Source organism: Natator depressus, chromosome 7 (assembly GCF_965152275.1).
Source record: "Natator depressus isolate rNatDep1 chromosome 7, rNatDep2.hap1, whole genome shotgun sequence".
Classification (NCBI taxonomy): domain Eukaryota; kingdom Metazoa; phylum Chordata; order Testudines; family Cheloniidae; genus Natator; species Natator depressus.
Window position 1 is genome coordinate 48537165 of NC_134240.1, and position 25581 is coordinate 48562745.

At 58.3% G+C, this 25581-nt stretch overlaps 1 protein-coding gene across 2 annotated transcripts in view; it reads right to left on the reverse strand.

Moving 5' to 3' along the window:
• The window catches only part of SEMA3F (semaphorin 3F), a 106785-nt gene extending 81467 nt beyond the window's left edge, over positions 1-25318 (reverse strand). Inside the window, exons 1-2 of one of the 2 annotated variants that reach the window (XM_074958352.1) lie at positions 25137-25318; positions 16931-17082 (exon numbers count right to left, since the gene is read on the reverse strand). In XM_074958352.1, the coding sequence (XP_074814453.1) occupies positions 16931-17042 (112 nt within the window). In that variant the 5' untranslated portion in view covers positions 17043-17082; positions 25137-25318. The remainder of the gene's footprint in view (positions 1-16930; positions 17083-25136) is intronic. The other variant, XM_074958353.1, reaches the window with a different exon arrangement.
• Positions 25319-25581: the final 263 nt, after the last annotated feature.

Sequence of the window (25581 nt, forward strand, 5' to 3'; positions counted from 1 at the left end):
GGGAGCAGAGCAATGTGTGGAGGTGAGAGGAGATGGGTGGGGGAAAGAGACAAAGGAGTGAAGAAAAGAGCTAGGAGGCAGGCAAGGAGCGAGGGATGGGCCAGACAGAGGGGAGGAGAGGAAAGAGAAGAGGAAAGCAGGGAAGAGCACAAGCCTGCACAGACAGAGTGGGAAAGCGCTCACAGAAAGGGCTGATCCTGCCTCTGCAAAGGTTGATGGCAAAATATCCCGAGCTGGGCGGTGCACTGGGCTAGGATGCTGTGTGAGTCTCAGTTACACCACTCAGGCAGGGTCATTTACACCCAGAGGGGCCGAGGTGTAACTAAGAATCAAGCCTCGGGTCTGCTTTGGGCCAGATTCCTAGAGTGCAGGGCATTCATTGGTAACCGTGTCCTTAGAGGGGAGGCCGTAGCCTGGGAGATCTTGGCTGCGGCTTGGCAGGGAGGTTACGTCCTCAGCAGAGAGGTTCTGGCCCCGGCATTAGCGCTAACCTAGGGCTGTCTCACTCAGGCGAGCTTGTCTGCACCTGCACTGGGAATTGCACAGGCCCATATCCTGCATGGCAGGTTTGATTCAGCTCCGGTTCGTAGCCCGGGGCAGAGCTCGGTGCTCTTAGTGGGAGCTGGGCGTGGGTGGAACTGGCCCAAAGGGCAGGGAGCTCCATATATTAACCCTCCCCAGACCCCCGGCTCTCACTCAGTGGTTGTGGGCAGCCAGAGGCATGGCACATGGCTCCCACAGAAAACATCCCTGGAGAAGGGAGGGCGGGGGGCGGGCACCAGGCAGCCCTGGTAGGGGGTGCGTGGGCACCAGCAGGGAACACCCAGCTCTCAGAGATCACTGAAAGGGGGTTGAAATCCTGCTTGGAATGAGGGACTCCCCAGGCCTGCCCCACCTCCTCCCCTCAGAGACGGGATCTGCCCAATAATCGCTCAGCTGCACAGCTGGGAAACAAACGCGGGGACCATCCGTCCCTGCAGCAAACCAAGCTGAGATTTCAGCTGAGTGGGTGCTTTCTAATGAACCCGGCTGGCTCTCCGGCAGCCTGGGAGATGGATGGGGAGGGCACCCAGCTGAGCTGGGGAGGGTTTGGAAGCAGGAACAGGACAGCTGAAGGCCCGGGCTGCAAAGCCCAGTTCCTGCTGCCAGCGTCTGCTCCCTGTTCCCACGCAGCCGTCCATCCCCCTGGCCCCAGCTGGCTTCTCAGAAAAGCCTCCGGCTCCTAGCCTGCATGTGGGCACATGGCATGGGCTCCGATCTGTACCCATCTGCACAACAGCAGAGTGCGGAGCGTGTGTGCACCCCGCTGGCCAGGGCAGGATGGGCCCCCTCAGGGCCCGAGCCACAGAGGTTAGGAGTGTTACAACCCTGGGCAAGGGAGGGAAGTTGGCTCTGTAGCTCAAATGGTAGCAGCTCAGGCTCTTAGCCCTGATTCAATTCCCCAGAGCGTCAGCCAAGATAACAGCTGTCACTCCTGCCCCACGTAATAGCACCCCTATGGGATGTGACACTGGTATTGCAGTGCCCCTAGACATGAACAGAATCACATACTGTCCTTCCAGCCACCATAGTCCCAGGGACGGCACTGGGTATGGGGTAGAAGCTGTAGCCAGACACACACTAACTCCCCCTCCATGCCCAGACTCAGGATGCTCAGAGACAAGGCTCCTGCGGTGGATTTTGAGGCCTGGTTTAAGCCCCCAGGGCTCCTTCGCAGCCATGATGCCCCCTCCAGCTGGGAAGCTGTGGGGCTCGAGGGGAGGAGGAAGTGCATTCTGAACCCTTTGCACAGAGTGGGACAATGGCAAGAACCTGTAGGGAGCCCCTGAGAGAGGGAATGGCCTGCTCATCCCTAGAGGGCACCAGAGACACAGGGCTCTCAGCTGCTGCAGGCATAGCACCATTGCTGGAACCAAGTTTACCACCTGTGCCCAGCCACAGCCCCACTACTCAGCACAGTGGGGAGCACATGCTCTCTGACCCATGGTCCATAACACGGCAACACAGGCCCTGTGCTAACATCTCCTGCCCCTTGGTGCTGCAAGGAGAGCCACACGCACAGCAGCCAGCTCTGGGAAAGAGACACGCTGCTCAGCCATGCAGCAACCTTCCCCTGCCCTGCTCCAGTCCAACCCCTACAGCTGGGAAACACTGGGCTCAGCCATTAAATACATCCCAGGACAGCCTGCCAGCTGGACACCAGACCCGTAACCTGGGGCTAACACGGCCGTGCAGCCATCCCTGGCCTTAGTTATTTACAGGCATCATCCCTCAGCCACCTGCTGCCAGACCTGGAGCCTCACAGGATGCAGGTTCCCTGCTGTGCAGTCAGCATTCAACAAATGTGGAAACTGAGGCCCAGGGAGGGGACATAACCGAGGCAGTGTAGCATCAGAACCCAGCCCTTGTGACTTAGTCATGTGCCCATCCTGCCTCTCGCTGGATGAGGCGAGCGGCCACAGGAAGGCCAATCCACGGGAAGCAGAGCCTTGCTGTGTGATCAAAAGGCAGCGAGCGTGGGGTTCTCCTGGGACGTGGGACACAAACACAGGTGCAGAGGGAATTCACACATAGCTGAACATCCAACCCCTCTCAGTAAACATGCCACCCCCTGCGGGCCCCCTGGGATAAAAGGTCCATTCCCCCTGCCCCCTTCCCCCATCCCTGTCACCAGGGGGCATGGGGCTTTCAGGGCTGACTGGGTAGCTGACAGCCAGCCTGCCCCACGCTGACTCTGCGGTGCTGAACCAAGGCAGTAAGGTGGGAGAGGCGGGCCTGGAATGCACCCGGGCGTGGCCTTTCCGGGGAGGCCCCCCTGCCCTGCTTCAGAGCCCGTCATCTTTTCCTGCTGACTCGATGCTTTGCCACGAGCCAGAGCGTCAGATCAGCAGCACAGCTAGCTGGGCAATGGGCACATGGGGCTGCAACCAACCGCAACTGGACTCCGCATCTTACACTATTCAAGCCACAGCTCTGGGAGGCAGGTGATGACAGACCTGTAGCTTCAATTTAACCACCACCATGTCTAGCTCCTGGGGCTGCATCGCAAAGCTGGAAAGGTGCCAGCACCCCTAGGAGGAGAACAACAATCCCACCCATACTCCCTTTTATGGCGTGCCAAGTCGGGGGGGCCCAGCCCTGGAGTTGGGGACTGTTTGGGCCGGCGACGCTGAGGGTGTGTGGCTGGGTTTCTTTACACAGCTCCAAATGGTTCCCAACTGCTTGAGGATGGCCAGTTTGTCTGAGCCTCTGATCACACTCACACTCACATTCTGTGTTTGCTTTACCCCAGGGGCGCTGGCCTCAGCTCGTGGGAGGGGAAGGGGCCCCAGCAAACCCACCGCAGCCCTTTCCACACTGCCCCGAGCCACTTTCAGCTGCTGTGTGCGCGTGACGGCAGGGGAGCCCAGCGGCCCAGCAGCACCCGGCCACGCCTCTGGGGCACAGTTCAGAAAATTGTCATCGCACTGTCTGAGCTGCTTTTAAAGGGGGTCATGTCACTGAGCTAGGAGCATGCCTAATAATAAAGAGTTAGACACAATGGAAGTTAGGAACATTGATAATTACATTGTGGGTCTGGGCCTTACCCTCTTGTAAAGTGCTGTGTGCCCAAAGGTATGAGGGTAACAAGAGTTTTCTCTATTGTACATCTGCGGAAACTGAGGCACGTCACCCAGCAGCTCAGGAACAGAGCCCAAGCCTCCACCCTCCCACTGGGGCCCAGGGCCAGACTGACAAAGGTATTTAGGGTCCTAAAGACACAGATACACAGCCTGTAGGACTTCCAGAAAGTGCCTAATTCTCACTGACTCCACTTGGAGTTAGGTGCCTACCCTGCTTAGGTGCTTTACAGGTGCCTAGTAGTTGCTTTAGGCACCTAAATCCCTTTGGATCCTTGACATCAGAGCTCCCCAGGTCGGACGGTGGCTCCAGGAGTTTGCTGGGCTGCTGGCGAGGTGGAGGCCACTGCCATGGGGTCGTCCCCTCGTGCGCTGAAATGGTTTGTTGCCATTGGACTGATCAGAAAGCAGCGTGGACTGCATTCTAACTGTGGCACTGCTGATTTGTTTGAGCGTCGCTCCCCCTTGATGGGTTATTTATGATGTAATTAAGCTAATTACATGTAATGCGAGCGGCTCCATGGCCCTGAGCCAAGCGTTTTTCCTATTTAACCACTTCACAGGTGGGAGGGAACGGAGGAACGCTGACGATGCCTTGGAGATGAAACGACTGGCTTCTTTGCAGCTCTGCTGAGCATTTGTGCTACTGGTGCTCGCTTGCTTTGATTGCAAGTGGCTCCCGCCTCCCAGAGGGCTGCTCTGCCCTGCATGATCACCTAACACCTGCCTCAAAACTCACACAGTGCCTCCAGCGGGGAATCAGGACTGGAGACGGGCAGGGAGGGGAAAGAGCAGAGCTGCCAGGAGGGGGTGCTCTCGACTGCCTCAGCTACCCAGAATGAAAATACAGGGCCCCACAAGCAGGTCCCGTGATGCTCCCCTTCCTACCGAATACTGGGGGAGGCCTCAACTGTAAAGCCCCTCGTGGGACTGGCACATAGCACCTGGAAGACCATGTGACTGTGAATGATGGTGACATCCCAGAAGCAGCGAGGCTGGGGCCAGGGCCCCTCCAGCCTCATGGGGGCAGGAGGCAGAGGCCTTGGGAGCGGCCATCTCGGAAGGGGTTAGACACAGCTGTGGGGCGCCAGACTGCCCCCCCCACCGCCAACAGCAAGCCGAGAAGCCATCCACCCTGCGGCTGGAGAAGAAGGGTAGCTGCCCACTGTCCAAGCAAGGAAGGCATTCAGATCGCCGGAGGGAAAGGAAGGAAGGAAGACAGGCACGGAGAGTAAAAGAGGAGGGCATGAGGAATAACAAAGCCAGGGGAGCAGCGCTCGCGGGGCCCTCTGATCCCTCATGAGGCTTCTGGATCTCGCTGCTTGGAAAGCACTTTGGGAACCCGGGCGAGTTTTCACAGAGGGGGTGTGTGTGTGTGTGTGGGAGGGTGCTCTTCTTGAAGCCAGCTGAGCCCCGGTAGCACCACACGGCAGCTTGGGCAGAGCATCCCACCCCCAGGCTCAACCTCATTATCCTGCCTAACGGAAACAAACTCTCCACGGCTAATTGAGATCAATAAATCACTCCTTCACAGGGAGCATTTTCCGCTGGTTCCCAGTGACCCAGCCCCCTCCCCGCCCCAGGTTTGCCACTCCCCTCTCGCAGGGAAGGGGCCAGGTGCTCAGAGAGCGGCAGCATCCTCACAGCCCTTCAGCCATTGGGACCGGGGGAGGGATAGCTCAATGGTTTGAGCATTGGCCTCCTAAACCCAGGGTTGTGAGTTCAATGCTTGAGGGGGCCATTTAGGGATCTGGGGCAAAAATTGGGGATAGGTCCTGCTTTGAGCAGGGGGTTGGACTAGATGACCTCCTGAGGTCCCTTCCAACCCTGATATTCTATGATCCTGATATTCTGCCTTGGGATTTGGCTGGGATCCTAGGAGGCAAGGCCTGGGCCACTTGTTATTTAACCCTGTACTCCACCGGCCAGTGGGCTGGCACCTCAGCCGCTCAAGGGCCAAATTCTGCTCCCCCGGCACTGCTGTAAATGCAGAGAACAGCAGGAGGAATTTTCCCCATGGTGGCCATGCAGCCCACCACTTCTCATCCGTGGAGCTGGGGCTGGCGGGAGCATTTCGCCGCCGGGCCCGTCCCTAGACTCCAGCTGGCCTCTAGCTGCAGTTCCCAAGAACACTCCTGCTGGTGGGGCAGAGCAGCTGGTATGTCGGGGAAGCACTCAAGAGGCAAGGGGGAACAGAGGGGGTGGTAAGGGGACAGCCCTCCATGATGAGGGTGAGGCCTCAAGTGGCGTTTCCAGGGGTGGGATAGCGCAGCTTCTCCTCAGAGAATTGCATAGCTCTGTGCAGGACACAGAACCTGCAGGCCTGGAAAAGACCCACCCTCCTGCTCCTGACACTGCAGCTGCTAACGCATATAAATCTCAAATCCTCCCCCGACCCCCCCAAGCTATTTCCCTCAACAGCTATCCTACAGCAGGGCGTTCCGCAGGTTAACATCTGCAGTGCATGTGCAAATGGCACCTAGACTCACATCGCCAGGACTAACAGAGGTCTGAGTGCCTGCCTTCATGGCCAAACCGAACAAACTGGCTAGGAGTCAGCCGCACAGACCATGCCGTCAGCCAGCGTTGCTGAAGTAGCACTAATGGACTTTGGCCACAGGCCGCCCTTGTGGTTACTTATTTGAACAGATCCGCTCTGATTAAACATTTACAAGCTACTTCACTGCTCAGTTTGGTTTGGTTTTGAAAGGCTGCTGCCACGAATATTCATTTTTCATAGCTATGTGAGTCAAAATCCTGGCCCCCGCAGCAAAACTCCCATCACCTTCTTCCAGGGCCAGATTCCACCCGCAGGTTCCAAGCCGAGACGGGCCCATTGGGATCATCAAGTCTGACCTTGCACCCCTAGCGATTCATGTGTCGAGCCCCATAACGGGTGGCCGAGCTGGCACGGAGCTTTTAGAAAGACCCATGCTTGATTTAAAGAGCGCAAGAGACGGAGAAACATGTGCACCCGGAGGAACCACTCCTCAACCCTAGACACCCACTCAGACTGTATCCATTGATGGGCTCTAGAAGAAACAAGGCCCAAACAGTAAAACGACAGGGGCTTTACTGTGGTGAACAAAAGGGCTAACTCTGGAGGCCAGGTTTACTTGTTAGCAGTGATGAGCTGCCAAAATCTTAACAACCAGTTCCCTATAAAAAGTTCTGATTTAAGGAATGTGCCCCAGTATGTATTTTTTGTACCAACAGGGTTACCATACTTTTCCCGGGAGGAATTTTTTTTCCCGGACGGCGATTTAAGAACCAAAAAGCCTGACCTGTCCGGGAAAATACGGATGTATGTTAACCCTGGCTAAAGTTCTTTTTTAAAAAGATAGGCCTGAACTAGAAATGAGCTCCGTTTCCCATGTGTGGGTCCCCACCACTCCCTGGGGTTGTGCTAGGGTGACCAGATGTCCCGATTTTATAGGGACAGTCCCAATTTTGGGGTCTTTTTCTTATATAGGCTCCTATTACCCCCCCCCGCCCAGATTTTTCACACTTGCTGTCTGGTCACCCTAGGGTGTGCACATGTGTGGGTCCCAGCTGCTCCCTGCCCCCCTCATTGAAGCAGGTGTGCAGGGTTACTGCCCTGGGAACTGCAGGGCACCAGGGAACGCGGGGCCAGCTGCAGACAGGAGCGTGGGGCAGGGTTAGCTGGAGGCAGGGGGTGTAGGGCTGGCTGCGGGCAGGGCACAGGGTGCGGGGCTGGCTGGAGACAGGAGGGTGCGGGGCTGGCTGCAGACAGGGCAGGGTGGTGCGGGGCTGGCTGCAGTCAGGGCAGGGGGTGTGGCAGGGGCTGGTGCGGGCAGGGCAGGGGGTGCGGCAGGGGTGGCTGGAGACAGGCTGGCTGCAGGCAGGGCAGGGGGTGCGTGCGGCAGGGGCTGGCTGCAGGCAGGGCAGGGGGTGCGTGTGGCAGGGGCTGGCTGCAGGCAGGGAGTGCGGGGGTGGCTGGAGACAGGGGCTGGCTGCAGGCAGGGCAGGGGGTGCAGAAGGGGCTGATGTGGGCAGGGGGTGCAGCAGGGGCTGGCTGTGGGCAGCGGGTGCGGGGGTGGCTGGAGGCAGGGGCTGGCTGCTGGCAGGGCAGCTGGAGGCAGGGGCTGGCTGTGGGCAGCGGGTGCGGGGGTGGCTGGAGGCAGGGGCTGGCTGCTTGCAGGGCAGCTGGAGGCAGGGGCTGGCTGCGGGCAGCGGGTGCGGGGGTGGCTGGAGGCAGGGGGTGGCTGCGGGCAGGGCAGGGGGGTGCAGCAGGGGCTGGCTGCGGGCAGCGGGTGTGGGGGTGGCTGCAGCAGGGGCGGGGGTGGCTGCAGCAGGGGCTGGCTGCGGGCAGGGCAGGGGGTGCAGAAGGGGCTGATGTGGGCAGGGCAGAGGGTGCGGGGGTGGCTGCAGGCAGAGGGTGCGGGGGTGGCTGCAGGCAGAGGGTGGGTGCTCACGGGGAGAGTGGCTCGGAGCAGCCCGAGCAGCAGGACGCAGCCCAGGCCCAGCAGAGCAGCCGGGGACCCACCGGGCAGCAGCGGGAGCCCCAGGGCCAGGGGAGCAGCAGCAGCAACAGGGCTCGGGTGCAGGGCCAGGTGGCAGCCCACATGGCTCCACCAGTGCAGCGCCCCCAGCGGCCGGAGGAGGAATAACATCACTTCCCGGCTGGAGCCCATCAAAGCCTCAGCGCCCCCTGCAGGGAAGAGGGTTAACAACCGGGTCTAAAACTGCTTCAAAATTTAACAACTGGTTCACGCGAACCAGTACGAACCGGCTCCAGCTCACCACCGCTTGTTATGTCTCCCCAGGATTTAGGCACACCCCCTGGCCTTGGTGAATCCAGCTACCCCTCCAGCAAGCTGCACAATGTTAGGCCCAAAGGCTAATTCATCCCCAAAGCATGCTATAGCCTATTTCTCCCTTTAAAACGGTTCCCCTTATCCAATTAGGGAGAGGAAACGTGCATGTGACCTAGCTGATCAGCCATGCAACGTGCCTAAAAATCCAAAGAAACAACCCATAAACTTATTAAGAAAAGATTGTGGTACATTTCCATACTTCGATTAGTCTGTGAGAAGTCTCATTGACGGAGCAAGTTCACTGGAGAAAGGGTATCAGGATCAGGCCCTGGTGAGGAGTTACGAGTAAGCCTGTTTGTCCAAGTCATTTTGGGGTAAAACCCATATTTAAAAAAAAAATTAGTCTGTCATCCCAGTCAGCGTGCGACTGAGCAACACTCCACGAACTGGTTTACACATCTGGCTCTGTCCATGTCCAACCTAGTGGGGTTTGGAAGAGAAACTTTGGTTTTTCAAGCATATAATTTCAGAATGTAGAACATGCTTTATCCAAACAAGACACACCAGCAAATGTTTTAGAAGATTTGTAGATCTAGTCGGCAGCATGAGGATTGTGGTGCGGTGCTTTTACACTGTGCGTGACAGCTAGTTCCAATGGAAAACAAACTTAGTAATATCAGCTGTTGTGTGCCAGGATTCTTTTTTAAGCTAAAATTCAGACTTTTGCCATGACATGCAGCCAGCCCTTGCAAAGAGGCAGTGGATTTAAAGAGAAGCAGGTTGGTGCGATGAACGGCGTTCACAACAGGCATTTCCGGGAGCAGAGAGTTCCAATGGCCCCCATTAGTCAACACTTACGAGAATACTTGGCTAACCTGCCTCTAATATCCTGGGACCGACATGGCTACAGATACGCTGAATGCAGAGCGAACCTGAACACATTCAAGCCAGCTTCCATTCTGGGACTTTCCTTCTTGCATCCTCTACAATAGTTTAAAGCATCAGGGATAGTTTTGGAGAACTCCTGGGCACAGCTGACCCAAAGGAATGGAAAGAGTTAAAGACAGCAGCGAGGGGAAGACAAGAGGAGAAACAAGAACCCTCAAAGGAAGTCCACTGCTTTAGGAAGGGCTGAGGTAGTGACCAAGTTGTCCCTTTGGAAGCAAGCACATAGAGCAATGCAAGCCATGAGTGGTAAGCAGCAGGAGTTACTCAGAAACAAACTAAGCCAAACTAACTTTATTTATTATGTTGATAGGATAACAGGCTTAGTAGACAAAGGGAGGAGAAGGGACTTACTATATCTTGACTTTAGTCAGGCATTTAGCAGACTGGCAACAAGATTACAGAGTCTTTCAGCTCCAGATCACCAATTTCAGTCCAAGCCAGGTCAGCGATGAGTGGCTGGCTGGGCTCGTTACAGGCCAGGTGAGCAGGCTGGGGCGGGTGGCAGGACAGACCCTTGGAGCAGCACCCCTGGGGCGGGTGGCAGGACAGACCCTTGGAGTGTCATCCCCTGAACTCTAGCAGGGGTCCCTCGAGGTTAGGATTAAAGGACATTGGTTGGCACAGCCTGTGCTGGACAGGTCTTAGTCTCCAGGGCTGTTGATCCTTTCTCCAGCGCTCAAATTCATCTCTGATTTCAAGATAAGGTCATTTGCTGTTATGTCTTACAGCCGTGTTCAGAAAGGAGCCCTGGTAAGCTGTGCAGGGCTTTTCCTCAGCAACCTGTTCTCAGGTGCTTCTGGAGCAAATGCCCTTGTAGGCCGACGGTTCTTTGTTCCCAGCCCAGAACTGGACATGGCCACGGGAAATCCCTTGAGAGTGTTGAGGAGTCACATGGGAGGGAGACCAGGCCTGGATGCAGTCCATCAGCAAGGACCTGGGGGAGCTGCATTCTTATGCACACAAATAGCGTAAAACCAGTTACAATTCCTAGCCGGTCCTGGAGTCCGTCCTCTGTGGAATAAGCGCCAGCTGTCCAGCCCCTGTAACGGTACAGGCATTTAAAAACACTGAAGCAGTCCTTGAGGTTCCTTGGACTGCAGGAGGGTCATGGCTGTGGCTGAGAGCAGGCCACGGCTCACTGTGCTCTGGGTGCGCGGGCTGCTGTTCTCCAACGCCCTGCAGCGGCGCGCAGCTCCCCAGGCGTGACTTAGATACTCTAAGTCGGTCTCTCTCCAGACCTTGGCCAGCGATCCCCGCCCCCGAGATTTCCCAGGCCCTGCCATGTTTATTTGACTATGCAGTCCCCAGGCAATCCCTAGCAATGTAGCTCCAGCTGTGGCTTAAGGAATCTCCTTCCATACACAGTCCCAAATTCCCTGCTCCTTGACACAGCTCCATTCTGCTAATGGCTAGGTCAACATGTTGTGTGTAAAGCAGGCAAAGGTGTCCCTGGCAGGTGGTTCACGGAGATCACAGCACCACAGCACTAGGTGCTGTACAGTCACACAGCAAGAGCTGCTCTGGCCCTGAAGAGCTTCCAAACAAAATCGATCACACAGACAAGTGCTGGGAGGGGAAACTGAGGCACGGGAAGTGACTTGGCCAGTGGCAGAGCTGAGAACAGAAACCCAGGGTGGGATCCTCACCCCCACTCTAGCTCCTTTATGTCAGGTCAAAGTACCAGAGCCAGTGGCATAAAGGGTCCCCAGGAGCCCAGGGTCCAGCCAAGGGGGATTCTCCGTCCCTGCCCATTTTTAAAGCAAGACTGGACGGTTTTCGAAAAGACCCCTGCCCTGGGATAGGCAGGGGGTCAGATCCCAGTGGTCCCTTCCAGCTGTGGAATCTAGGGATGAAAACCAGGTGCCAACTGCCCTGGGCTGTCTATCAGCCTCCTACAGGCAGATCCCAACAGGGTAACTGGCTGCCACCGTGGTCTGCAGCCAGGTGGGGAGCTGGGCCTGGGGACTTTAAACATGGAATCAGACTGCAGGCCTGTGGGAGAGGCCCAGCAGGTGACCATCCTCACCTCTCCTCCTGACCTCCCCTTATCTGCTCTGGGGGCAAAATGCTTTTCTTTCTGCTACCATCGGAGCCACCGGGTGCTGCCATGGCCCCTGCTCCACCCCACCCCAAGCAAGCCCCTTTCTCCAGGTCATTGTGGGATGACCAAGCCTCCCAAACCTGATCCACCAGCCCCCTCCCATCACAGCCTAGCTCCCACCCACCCTCTGCTGCTCTCCCAGTTGGACACCCCCTGGCCTTGGAGACCACTGTTCTGCCCTGCCAGACTGGGCGGCACAAGGGATGGACCTGGCTGGCTGGGCACAGAGTTAGTAGCCAGATCTGGGACCCCCGCAGGGCTTGGCCAGTCCAGCTGTCTGAGGCTCCTGGCATTCCTGGCACCTGGAGTCCTGCTAAACTCCCAGACACCCCTTTGACAGGTGCCCTTCAGTTCCCACCTGCAGCCACCCCACAGAACTGAGTCCCCCACCCCCAGCTCTGGGCATCTTCCTGAACCTTTAACACTCCCCCACTAGCCCAGCCCTGGGCTCCCCACATACAGATCTCTGCCGGTGCCCCTCACTCCTGACCTGCAGCTCCCCACTAGCCCAGCCCTGGGCTCCCCCCCACAGCTCTGCCAGTGCCCCTCAGTCCCAACCCACAGTTCCTGCTATCCCAGTCCTGGGCAACCCCCACAGCTCTGCCGGTGCCCCTCAGTCCCGACCCACAGTTCCTGCTATCCCAGTCCTGGGCTCCTCCCACAGCTCTGCCAGTGCCCCTCACTCCCGTCCCACAGCCTCTGCTATCCCAGTCCTGGGCTCCCCCCCACAGTTCTGCCGGTGCCCTCACTCCTGACCTGCAGTGCTGCCCCAATTCCAATAATTTTCTCTTGAACAAAACCCAACAACTTGTGCCATATTGGACAACGGCTTTCATGGCATGACCAGTTCCCCCTAATGGGCCCATGGCTGAAACCGCCAAACTCATTCCATTGGTGACATAAAAGCAGGGCTGGATCCCTGTCCCGCAAAGCTGGCATGCCATTAGCCCTGACAGCTCGGCAGAGGCGCAGTCCAGGCTCCCATTTCAGTGCCTGCTGGGCCTGCGCCATCTGCACCGACGACCCCGACAGGGCTTATCTTTGCTCACTTGCTTTCCTTTCCTGCCTGTGGAGGTAGGGCCTGTTTCTGCCGGCTAATCCGCGGTGGGATTTGGGCCAAGGGGGAGGAGAGAGCTGGCCCAGTGAATCCCTCACCTTTCCCCCAGCCCTGGAGTTGTTTTCATGCACAGAGCTGGCTACGAGGGCCTGCGCTGCTTAGCAGGTCTCCCTGCAGCCGCCCTCCCCAACTCGCCCTGCAGCCTCGGTGCAGAGAGACACACAGAGAAATTATCGACTCGTAAAAGCCGATTAAAGCCAGCTCAGTTTACAGCTCCAGCATCCCAGCTGGCTCTTAAGGAAGGCGAGAGGTTAATTCTCATTGACTGGAGACACTGAAAGAGCGCAGCAGCAGGGCAGAGAGAACCCCTAATGGACAGGGGGCAGGTGACCTGCTCATTCGGAGTAAGGCAAAAAGACGCTCCAAAAATTACTCCAGTTCAACGACGTGTAAACTGCACCTCCTTGCCCATCACATCCGTGCCCACCAGCACCTAGGGTGGGTGGCTTTCGGGGAGGGGATAAAAGGAAGCAGCAATTCCCTCAGTGCCCCTCATTAACAGCTCTCCAATGGCTGCAGAGGCAGGCGCGCAGCTGTCAACCAGCGCAGCCACACAGATCCCCAGCGGGTACCGCCTGGAGGCGGAGCGGCTGATGGGGGCAGCAGAGGCAAGTAGAGGAGTGAAAATTGGAAACGCCACCCTGAGTCCCAAACCGGTGGGATTTCCAGAGGAAAGTGAAAGTCAATAAGACCCGTGCTCCTAAATCCCTCAGGTGACAGGATTTGGGCTCTTAAGTCAAGAGAATCCCACCTGACAACTGCCCGATCTGGCCGTTATACCAGAGACGTACAAACAACGCCCAGCTCCCATGGAAGCGACTGCGTGTGGACACTCCCGCCGCATACCACGCTTAACAATGCTTGTCCGAACTGTGCGAGAGTTGCGGCCCCCGGCATGCCCCGGCATGGGCACTGCAGCAACGCACATGCTGTCGGAAACTCAGCGTGCGGTTACATGCTGCCTGGTCTAGTCTCCAAAGTGAGAAGCAGGTGGCTGCAATTTCCCCCACCTCCCATTTCTCAATCCTGCAACATTGCATCCTTCGCTCAGCACGGACACCTGGGTGTTGTGATAGCCAGCTTCCCAATAGGGGGCGCTGTTGGGTGATTACGTAGCGGGGCAGCGAGGCCTCTCCATTCAGTGAGGGCTTGCCGGGAGAGGGCAGCGTAGGTGGAAGGAAGGACTAAAGCCTGAATTTTACTCCGGCTTGGCTCTCACTCCATGCTGGAGCCCAGACCAGCTGGGAACACCGCACATTGCGATGCAGCCCTGTTGCAGCGTATCACAGAACCACAGGCCTGCAAAAACCTTAGTAGCTGAGTCCACTTCCCAGCCTGTGCACAAAACACACCCGAAGTCCCAAGGGCTGGACTGTCCCCAGCCCAGCTCCCCTGAGCGTCATCCGAGTTATACCCACAAGTACCGTGTCAAATAACTCCTCCCCTGCGGTTTACGCACGGCAGAGAGCAGTGGCCTTTTGCAAAGAGTCTGTAAAGCTGAACTTTTCATTTTGCCAGCTAGATCTGTCCCAGGACTCGGCTCCTTTCCCAGCTCCCCAGGTGGCCCCACCACCACGCTCCCCTTGAAATCAGCCTCCATTTTCTGCCCGCGCGCCTAACCCTGCCGTGCGCCTTTGTGTGGTTTCATTCTCCTCGCCTCCTCCCAGCTCGCCTGGATCGGCGTGTGGGTCACTCCCAGTCCATTAGCAGAGATGTTATTCGAGGCCAGGCTAAGCCCATCGCCATGGCCACTCATCTCCCAGACAACACGGGGCTGGTCTGGGACGGTGGTCGACCCACTTTCCAGCCCACCTGACAGCGCCCCACCCCCACCCTGAGACCATCTGAATTAATGTTTCCGTTCACGTTTTCCTGAAAAATAAAGGGCCGGGCTCTGCACTCGGGTACCCCAGCGTAAGCCAGCGGGAACACCGCTAGAGTCAGCAGGGCAACGCAGGATCAGGTACATACAGCGTGAAATGAAATTCACTGAGGGCCGGCACACGCCCTGTTGGACACCAAAATCAGCAAAGCAGGGACACAGGTGCCACCCAGGCCTGGCGAGGGGGGATCTTACCCTGGCTGCACCATGCTAGCACAACAGCAGTACCACAAACGGGGGCATGCAGTGTCCTGCTTCCTTGGCCAACGGCCCAGGCAGGAAACAAAGCTCTACGCCCTAGCAGCACAGGGTGGGGGCAACGAGGAGCCACGGCTGTACGGATTGCAGCCATTTGCACAGATTTGCACACCTGCCCAGTGGTATCAAGTGGCGAAGGGCCTGGCTGAGCCAGCGGGCATGCAGGGGCATGCGGGCATCATTACGGGACCTCATTTGCAATGGGGCTGTGGGCTGGCCTCCACTAGCGAGTTATCACTTGAGTGTTCCCATTAACTCCAACCCTGTCCACATGCACAAACCCCACACGGGCGGAGTGGCGGCAATCCCAGGACTGCGCTGGCATGGCCGGGGTACAGCGACCGTCCCTCCTGCTCCCTCTAGTGTGGATGCAGGCTAGCGCCATGGCACAACTGTTGAGGGCTGCAAACCCTCAAAGCCTTCCCACAACCCTCTAGGACTCCCGCCCCAGCCATCCACCTGCTCCTTGTCCACACAGCACCTACCCACTCTGCTCAGGCCCAGCTGAGTCCCAAGTGGCTTCCAGTACCAGGATGGGAGGGGCCCAAAGGGCAAACCCCTCCAGGGGAGAGAAGAGGCAGGGGCTGAAGAGGCATGGGACTCTCCCTGGGTTGCATCCTATCGTCTACAGTAGCACCTAGCAGCACCAACCCATGTCGGAGTCCTGTTGGGCCAGGCCCTGTCTAACACAGTGAGAGACACTCTGCCCTGAAGAGCTCACGGTCTCAAGAGCGGAGGAGCAAGAGGGGAAACTGAGGCACAGAACGGGCAGTGACTCGGCAAAGGTTGCAGAGGTGGGAACAGAAGCCAGGTCACAGTGAGTTCCAGTGTGGTGCCCTGCCCGCTAGGCCATGTTGCCAGCCTGCGGATTCTCCCCAGCTGGCAAGTGACAAAGACACCCAGGACACAGGCGCCACGCAGTGTTCACCCAGCGACTGGTCAGAGGTGCTCACAATGATCACAAATTGCTTGTGCAAATCCTGGCCCTGCCGAAACTTGTTGCATCCACTCACATCCCGCCTCTTTCCAGCTCAACCCCCACCCTGGCAGCAGGCCTCCTGGCCTGGGGTCCAACCCCCCTGGGGCGATCGCAAAAGGCCATGTACATCTGGACAGCGTCCAGGTATCTGAGCAAGTGCAGAGCCAGTGAGCAGATCCCACAAACGGACCCGGGGGGTGGTGGGGGAGAGCAGGTCCCAGCCCATACAGGCACCAACACCAGCAGGTGGCTTAATTTGCAACAGGCTAGCGAGCCCTGCTCCAGGGCTCTGCACCTGCCCCCTCCTTTGCCAGCTCCGATCCTTCACTCGTGCTTTCTGCATTCGCCCTGGCTGGGGCTTGCAGATAAATCCACCCTGCCGGCTCCCCCAAGGCCCAAGCCGTTCTGTGTTGCAGGGATGGGAAGGAAGGGCAGGGAAGCAGAAGCGCGCACTGCACACCCTGTGTTGCAACAGCAGCCGGCACATCCTGCCAGTTCACCTTTCAACTACGTCAACTGGGAACTGGGCCTGTGCTCCCTTCCACGGGGTGCTGTGGGACTGGACACAGGGCTCCCCTCTAGGACTATCTCAGCTGCGGCCCACAGATGCCACTAGCTGCGTGCTCCAAACCCTAGCCGTCTGGCACGGGGGAGTCCAACAGCCTTGCCCCACCGCATGGGCAGAGGGGGGACTAGCCAGAAGAACTGCGTCACCCCTCCCCCCTTCCGAGGGAGCCCACTCTTGGGCATCACCAGGTCCTAGGTGCCAGGACCAGCCTGGGCTCACCACATTTCCACCCGCTGTCTGGTCCACCAGTCACAACGCTCGACGTGAGGAATGGCGGGAATGTTCCCTGTGCCACAATGCAATTCCCCCGCACTGCCCACAGCACCAAGCGGATCTGATTGGCACCAGAGGAACTGACTAGAATCCATTCCAGCAAGATCCAATGATCCTGGCCAGGATTTCCCTGTGCCCCAAGGGCACATGTTGGCTCAGAAAGAGGCTGGACACAGAAGGGATTGATGGATGTGCTAATGGCCCGGAGGTTAAAGAGGGGAAGGACCAGACCTGGATTCCTGAGCCCCTGGAACGGACTCTGATGTAGCCCCTGGGAGGGGAAGAACCAGACCTGGATTCCCATGCCCCTGGAATGGACTCTGGACCCAGCTGCTACAGTGACCCCAAAGCACAAGACACAGGACCCCCAGCTTTAGGTTCAAGAAGGAAGGAGACAGTGTCTTACCTTTGAGGGAGAGCTGCACCCTCGGGGTGGCAAAGACGTAGTCCTTGGCGTGGGCCACCCGCCAGCCCAGCGTCAGCAGGGTGACCCAGAGGACGACGCCAAGGAGGGGCATGGTGGGGTGGGTCTAAGTCCAGACAGAGTCCTTGGGAAGCCTAGCGGGCAGGAGAAAGCAGCGTTACTTGGGGGGCTGAGAACAGAGCAGCCTGCCCACTGAGGGGACGTGGTTCTCACCCCATCCGCCTCTCCTGTGGGGAGCACCATCCACAGACACACCCCAGACCACTGCCAGGGCCACACCCAGCTCACACATACCTCCCAGGCTCCTTCCCACGTAGTCCCCCTCGCATCAGAAGATGGACGAGAACTGGGGGTGGGGGGAGGGAGCCAGTCTAGGAGTCCATAAGGGGTCTGATGGTCGGCACAAGCCCTATTGACTGTTCCTCAGACCCTGCAGTGGGGAGATGGGGCCCCAAGTCTTGGGGCCACCACTGGAGTAATTCCCCAGCCCCTGCCCAGCTCCCAGGGTGCACTGATCTGGGCTGACCTGTTAGACGAAGGGGGCACTACCTGGTGAACAAGGGGTTAACCACAGCTCAGCTTCCCTTCCCCTTGCACCAGTGCTCAGAGGAAGGGCTAGAAGCTGGGGAGACCGCTTTTGGGGAGGTGGGGCAGCCCCCCATTAGGGCTTGAGCAGACCAGACAGGATGCTTGGTCATTCCTTTCCACATCTCTTGCTGTCTGGCCCATACAGAGGAGCCCAGGCAGTTGGCTCCTTCGTATCTTTCCCGTCATTTTGCCAGGTCCCCATTTATAAAAGCGGCCTTCAAACCCAGCTCTTCTCTGACCAGTCTGTCCCTAGCCATCTGGTGGGAGGGGTGCAAACTATTTTTGTTTGCAAACTCTTCACCCGCCGCTCATTGAACGTGGAACTAAGGGGAGGCGGGTGATGGGGCAGGTCCAAACGCTCGCCCCATGACCAGACGCTTTTCAGGAAGGGGTCCCCAGTCCCCGCAGGACAGTGGACTCTGCCAAGCAAGCCAGCGTCCCCAGGTGCAGCACCGCCGTAATTAACCAGCTCACAGGCTGGCCTCATTTGCCAAAGCAAACGGGGTTTGACTGAGGGGCAGTAATCCAAGCGGCTGGTTCAGGACTGAACAGCCCCCTCCTGGCCCGACCCCACAGCAGTCATGGAAAGACCTGGCTGGCCCACTAGCTGGCAGCTGCTGGCCCAGATCATGATTGTTTCCTCCCCTTCACACCCCCCACCAAGCAAAGAAGCGCACGACCCAGGGAGCGGAGGGGAAATCTGAGCTTCATTATTTACAGAACAAAAAGAGACAAAAGGCACTTTGGAGAAAAAAAAAGAAGGTCCGTATGTGCCAGGTTGGCTGGGCACTGTGGGGATCCGGCAACACCATGAAGGGGAGAGCTGGGGGCCACGCACGAACCACCAGGCTCACATGGGATGTAGCTCCCAGGGGGTGTGGCGGGAATTGAAGCTGATCTATCTTAATGCGGCAGGGAGAGCATTTTAAATCCAGATGGGACCCTAGTGACTGACCAGGGCTCCTCCCGCGTTAGCCCTGTGCTGAGCCAGCAATGAGGGAGACTCCCCCACACTCCTCAGTCCACTGGCTAATTATCCTCACTGTCAGCAACGCCACTTACTGCCACTGGGAACTGGTCGAACGTCACCTGCCAACGCTGGCTACCTGTGCTCGAGGAGAGCTGCCTGCTACCAGAGATCTCCCCAGTGCGGTACTCACAGCCCATGCTCAGTCTTCCCCTTCTAGTTCGACCTGCAAATGTGGGCCATACCCCAACCCTCACTCACGGCCCCTGAACATGGCAACCTATCTGCTAGAAAGGAGGCAGCGCAGTCCGGTGAGCAGAGCACAGGCTGGGCAATCAGAACTCTAGTCCTGGTTCTGCCATGCACCTGCTGGGTGGGTCATGCTTTGCCTCAGTTTCCCCTTCTGTAGTGTATTTCTCCTCACACACCCTCGGGGACCAAGCTGTTACCCCCATTGGGCAGGTGGGGAACTGAGGTACAGAGAGACCAGGTGACTCACCCATGGTCACACAGGGAGTCTGCCACAGTGCAGGGATTTGAACCCAGGTCTCCCAAGTCCTATGCTAGTGCCCCACCCATTAGGCCTCCCTGCTTCAGCAAGTGGCTGGAAGGAGGTGGGAGGGGCTCTCTAACAGGGTCACTGCCTCCAGAGCACCCCCTCATGCCATGGGGAAAGGGGGTTCCTGAAACATCGCTGCTTCAGTTTCCCCTCAGTGACTCAGGCCTTCAGCTAAGCCCACCTCTTCCAGGGTGTGAGTCCAAAACCAAACACAAAACACAGAGTCTTGCCAGGCTCCCCTCCATCTCTACCCTCAGCCTTCTTTGGGCTGCCTCCTGCCCTTTCCTCAGCAGCTGCCCCCCGGCCTTCCTCCCATTCTCCCCTCTTGCTCTCCATCTCCCCAGTAGCCAGCCCAGTCCCTCATCTAGTCCAGGGGGTCTGATTGGGTCACATGACCATCTTCATCTCCCCTTCGCCCCGGGGAGGCACAGTGGCACAACTGGGCCGAGACCCACTGCCCCTTCAAGGACCAGCTGCATCCAACGTCTTGTGGATGGATCCCTGCTGAACGGGGTCAGCTGGTGGGAGAGGTGCTCGGCAAGGTGCCCTGGACAAGCAGGGTGGATCTGGTCTCGTCTGGGATAAGCAACAATGAAAAGGAACAGCCTGTGGGCACTGAACGAGTTGGGTTGGATCAGAGCTGCCCCAAGAGTGAGCGCATTGGCCCGCCCCCAAATCCTCCAGCTGGCGCATCCACAGTAGGCCTGAAAGGACTAGTTTGGAACTGACTGATCACTTGGCAGGCTCCTCATTGCAGTCTGGCCAAGACCGCGTGCTCAGTCAGGAGTCAGGCCCCAACCAATCAGGAGATATTGGCTTAAATCTCATGAGATTTAAGCCAATAAGAAAACGAGGTTCTTCCCCTTTGCCTTCTGATTTCTGAGGTGTTACGGTCACCCGCAGGTCATGTTTTCCAACTTTTCTCTGCAACCAGCAGGGCCAGAAACTTCCTTCTTCCCAATCTAAGAGGGAGGCTCTCAAATGCTCACATGAATCCAGGCGCTGGAGCTTTACGGACCCCAAATTCTGGGACATTTGCCGTAAATGCACGGGAGGTGGCGACACTGCCGGTGTCTGGGTATATCTGCTTTGCCAAGGGGGAGGGAAAGTGGGTTCGTTTCACAGCTCCGTGCTCTGCAGGCACCAGGTTATTAATTCTTCCCGGCTCAGAGATCGATCCAGCCATCTCCCTCCCACCACAGATCCCAAGGCCACATGTCGCACCAGGGAAATAGATGGTGGCAAAGCACTGTTGACAGGGGTATGGATGGAGAGATGGGGGGGGGGGTCTCAGACATTTGCCCAAGGGCCTTGTCTCCACTGGGGTATTTGTTGGTCAATCAGCCCACCTGAGCCAGATGGATGAGGCCAGCAAGTGTGCATGGGGGAGGCAGAGTACCACAAATCACCACATGTGCCTGCACGAAACCCTCCTGGGCTGGGGGGGAGGGGGGAAATCACATGAGCTGATGCTCGTCCCCCACTGGGCAGCCACAGGTCCCCCTTTCTGCCAGTCCAGAGGCTGGCACAGCCCTGCTCAGGAGCTCTGGCTCTGCAGCAGGTCCCACATTGCGCTCTGGAGGTTCAAGCCCTAGGATGTGGCCATTGCACTATTCGTCTGAGGCCCTGATGTCTGGGGCAGGTGCTGAGGGTAGTAGGGCAGGGAGATGGCAGGTGAGCTGGCTGAGAGGGGCAGAACATGCCCTGACACTGCTTCTGGAGCAGCGGGGGACAGAGGGGCCTTCAGTGCTGCCCCCTGTGCCCAAGGAGCAAACTACAGGGAGCTGACGGGAGGAGACAGTCTAAATGGTGGAAACTAACTTTGGGGATTTGATAGGAAAATCCCACAAATTAGTCAGACGAATGGCTGGAAGGATGTTAGCGGTACAGGCTGAGCCCCTGGGAGTACAGAGCTTCTTTCAACTGTGGGCCCCACCATCACAGGAATTGCAGCTCCCCGCTCCCAGTCACTACTATATTGCTATTGCCTTTGGAGTTCGTAAATATTTGTCTCATCGATCTGTTTCCCCTCTCCCGCACACACAGCTCTCTCTGGAGTCTATTGTACTCTCGCTCATTTCCATGTCAGCGTCTCCCGGCTGAGATTCTGCACTTAGCACAATGCCATGTGTTTTGGAGCCGGGACGTCTAAAAACCAAATTACCCTGCGATATAAAAGCTACAGTCGGCTGCAGTTAAATAAACCCCCCTGCCGGCTTTGGGAAATAGTTCTGGCAGATCCTGCTATTTCATTTGGATGGAGCTGTGTGCGCGTCAGAGAGGGAGTGAAACGGCAAACAAAGGAAAAGGGGGAAGAGGAGAAAAGGAGGAGAAAGACGAGAATGGAAAGAAGGGGGAGGAGGAGGAAAGAAAGAGGGATTGGGAAAAGGAATGAGAAATGAAAACAGGGTCCAAAGCTGGGAGGAAAACAAATGCCCAGAGAGAGCAGGGGGAATAGACCAATCTCCAAGTGCATCTTAGCGCTGCGATTCTTCTCTCCAATGTCGCTCACACTCAAATGTGGAAACTCAACTGCCCTGGACAGATTTGTTTCTCAACAAGAATCAGCCACCCTCCTCTCCTGGCACGGGCAGGCAAGGCGAAATTCAGAGACTGGGCATTCTAGATTGTTTTTATTTCATTATAAACAGCATAGCTATTTTCCCCATCCCCAAAATAAATCAAATAAAAATTAGCCAAAACGTTTGGGAGCCGAGGCAATTGGGCGGAAAGGGAAAGATCTCAGCTCTGCTGCTGAAATGCCCATTCGGAGGGGGTGGGAGTGGCTGGCCTGCGCCGTGCCTGGCTCTCGGTGTGCGTGTGTCCAAGAAAGGGGCTCCAAGAGCAGGAAGTGTTCCGGGAGAAAAAGAAAGCCGCAGGCTCAGGAGTCAAAAGGGACTTCTTAAGAACTCCGTAACTAAGACACGCACACAATGACATCAGCAAAACGCTGCAGCCCCTCGGACTGGACAGATAACTTCCCCCTACATAACTCCTCCACAGCCACATTTAACCCTCCGTTGCCTCCTCACGCCCCGTCCTCTCCCAAGAGGGGTCTCTTGGTGTGGCTCTGGTCCTTGGGGTCGGGCTACGGGATATTCCTCTCTCTTTTCAGCTGTCTGACCTGTGGTGGGAGGGGGCCGCCTTGGAGTCTGACAGTGGGTCAGGGCTGGGAGAAGGTTGGGAGAACAAAACATCCTCCTAGTACCCTCCCCCCCCCCCACCCAGGAGAGCAGCACCATTTCTAGCCCCATGTGCATGGAGCTTGGATCAGTCAGGTAGAAGAAGGGCTGCCACTGCGTTAGATCATTTCCAAGGGCTGACAGCCTGGGGGCACTTAGGAGACCAGGCCAGGTGGGCATCATAGGTTGGGTGGGTCAGGGGGGTCACCTGACTAAGGCACTTGTCCTGGGTTTGACGCTGTGCCCTTATACCTGAGACATTTGCTGTCCCAGGACCCTTTGCTCCCAGCGGAGAGGAACAGAGCAGGCAAGCTGCATGTGGCCCCCTCTGCTGATGGCCCCCAGCATCCTAACAGCATGGGCTGGCAGTGTGGGGGAGGCCTGTATTTCTGAAGAGGAAGCGCCCTGAGCCTGAACAACGAGGGGACGGTTGGAGGCTCCCCACTAGCACTCTGATCTGCGACCCCACTGCCCCACCCTCTGTCACTCCCCACCATAGCCATGCTCCCAGGGAGTCCACGGCACTCCGTGCTCTGCACAGTGGCACTGGCAGGAGCTGGGGCTTCCATGTGACTCCTGACTATTCCCCCAAGGTGAGATCGGCCTCCCTCCCGGCCTGGTGGGGAGGAGAGACACACACCTTCATCGCAGAGGGAGAAAGCAGAGTGAAGGGGAGGCGGAGGGGACTGGTGTTGAAAACCTGCCAGGATGAGCCAGGGCCCAACAATGAGCAGACACGGCAGTGAGCCAGGCAGGTCCCCAAGCCTGGACCCGCAGGAGCACTCTGCCCATCTCCAGGGCTACCCCTGCCACATTCCCAAACCAGCCATCTTGGGGCACCCAGCATACCCCAGGGTCAAGCACTGCTTTCTCCCCAATACACCATCCCCTGCCCTGGTGTTCTGCCCACCCAGATGTGAGTCGTCACCGCAGCCAACCCCTTGGCCCTCCAGCAGGACACAGCCAAGCTGCCCTCCCTACCTCCCCCCTGCTCATTAACAGTCTCCCGGTGCTCTGGGTCTGGGCACACTGGCTCCTCCAGGGTGAGACTGCCAAGGGCCTGGCATGTCTGTGCCCCTCCGTTCCCCATTGGCAGGTCCCTCTTTCCTCTCAGGGTCCCTTCTTTCCATCTTTCAGCCCTCTGACTCTCCCCTCGCTCCACGCCTCCCCCCAGGCAGATCCACCTCTCCCATGGATTCAGGAGCCTCCCTACCCAACATCCATTCTTTATGAGCGCCACAACTCAGGGACAACTGGACCACAGGCCATCCAGAGATGGACGAGGAGAGAGGTCCCTGCATGGGAGAAGGCAAAACAGGTTTCGACTGAGGCTGCACAAAGAAAGGAAGGGGACAGGAATTGGGGGATGCTGAAATAAATGCCAGCGGCTGTTACTAACCCAAACAAGAGACATCCCCCATTCCAGGGCTTGGCTCCACAGTGTCCACACAGACACCTGATGCTCTGGCCCAAGGGCCCCAGCCCAAGCAACCCGCGCCAGCTGTTGGCAGGGACAGGGATGTCTCCAGCTGCACTGAGAGATCTGAGCCGCAGCAAAGGAGAACAAGGGGTTGGGGTTTTTGCCCTGTCTAACAAATTGACGCAATTAGCCAGGGCGGCGGGAGCTCCCCAGGCATGGCAATGTCTCCCACTAATTACCCAGCAGTTGTGTTTTCATTGGGGAAATGAAAGCCAAAGGGAAAACAAACAGGCTGATGTGGGAGTGAGGCTGGCAGTAGAACCTGGAAGAGCTCCTCTCCTCCCCGTCTGACAATGCAGGCTGTAGGGAGATGATGGAGGTGGGGGACTGGTTAACCCTCTCCTACCGCCCCACCAGGGGCAGGGCAGAGAAGGGAACACACCGCTGCCCCTAGGCCCAGAACTTGGGAGAAGAATTCAAACAAGGGGGCGAGGAGGGAGCAGGGGGAGGAAAGAAGGGAGAATGGAGACAAATGCAGGGAACTCAAGAGCTGATAAAGGTGAAAGAGCCCGCAAGATCGCTCAGACCCAGGGGTTTCGCCTACCTCTGTGCTGGGTCACTCCAGGCCCAAAGCAAAGGCCCTGGAGTGGCTGAGAGCAGAACCTCCCCCTGGGGCAGCGCCAAGGGGGCTGGGCAAAGCGGCCTGGGAAGGGGACAGAGAAACAAACCCCCTAAAGGTGCAAGCCAGCCTGGGGTTTGGAGGTAGCCCCTTCCTCGCACCAGCAGGAGACTTCGGAAAGGGAGACAGACTTTTCTGAGCTGCAGGGGCTGTGGGTGGCTATCCAGAGCCCTGCCCCACCAGGGCGCTGCGGGGAGCCAGGCCAGCCCTGGCACGCCATCCCTTTCCTTTTCCCACGCGGATCTGCCGTCCTACTCGACTCCCTCCCCGGCCAAGGGCAGCTCCCTTTAGCCAGCCGCACAGAGCCGCTGAGCTTCCCCGGGGAGCCGGCGGACTCGGCAGGTCTAGCTTCCCCCACGGCTTTTTCGGCTGCTGGAGCTTCCCTGAGCCCTGCTAGCCCCTAGGAAGTCAGGACCCCTTTCCCCTCCTGTGCCCCCGCGGGCGCGGGACAGAACGACCCGACGACTTGCGCTGTCCTGGGGAGTTCAAACCAGCCCGAAGTTTGTAGGGAGCAGCGCTCGCCTGGATCTCTGCCTTCCCAGCCCCCCTCAGCCCCATCGGGACGGGAGGCCCCCGCCGGGGCCCGATCCCTGCCGACCCTCCGGAGGTGCAGCACAACGGGCTTCCCCGGACCCTAACCTCGCAGCAGGGGAGGATGTTCTGCAGCAACAGCCGGCGCGAAAGCCTTGGCGAAGTTGGGGGGCCCGCGGGGCAGGGGCCCGAGCCCCAGGGACTGGGTCCCCACTCGCCCGACGCAGCCATGCCCGCACCCTGCTCCGCGCCGGATACGTACCTCTTCGGACCGCTCCGGGGCCCGAGCCCCCCGACGGGGCAGCAAGGACGCGCGGGGCTCCCAGCCGCGGCGAGCTGCGGGCGTGGAGCCGGCACCGATCCAGGCGCAGCCCCAGCCCGGAGGGGAGCGGGACCCTAGCGCCAGCCCAAGCGCATTTCAGCAGGGTGCCCGGCGGCACAGTCCCCGCGCCATCCCCGGGCGCCCCCAGAAGCCCCGCTGCGGGGTGCCGGCGATCAGGGGCGAGCCGGCTCTGCCCCTCCAGCCATAGGCTCCCCGGGCCGGGCCGGGCTGCGCTGCGCTGCCTTCCCCTGGCGGCTCGGTGCGCGGAGCGCTGGCTGCTGGCGAGGCGAGCAGAACTGCGCGCAGCGATGGCAGACTCCGGCCCCGTGCGCCCCCCGGCCCGCCCGGCTCCACAACTCGCACTGAGCCCGCGGCCCCGCCGCAG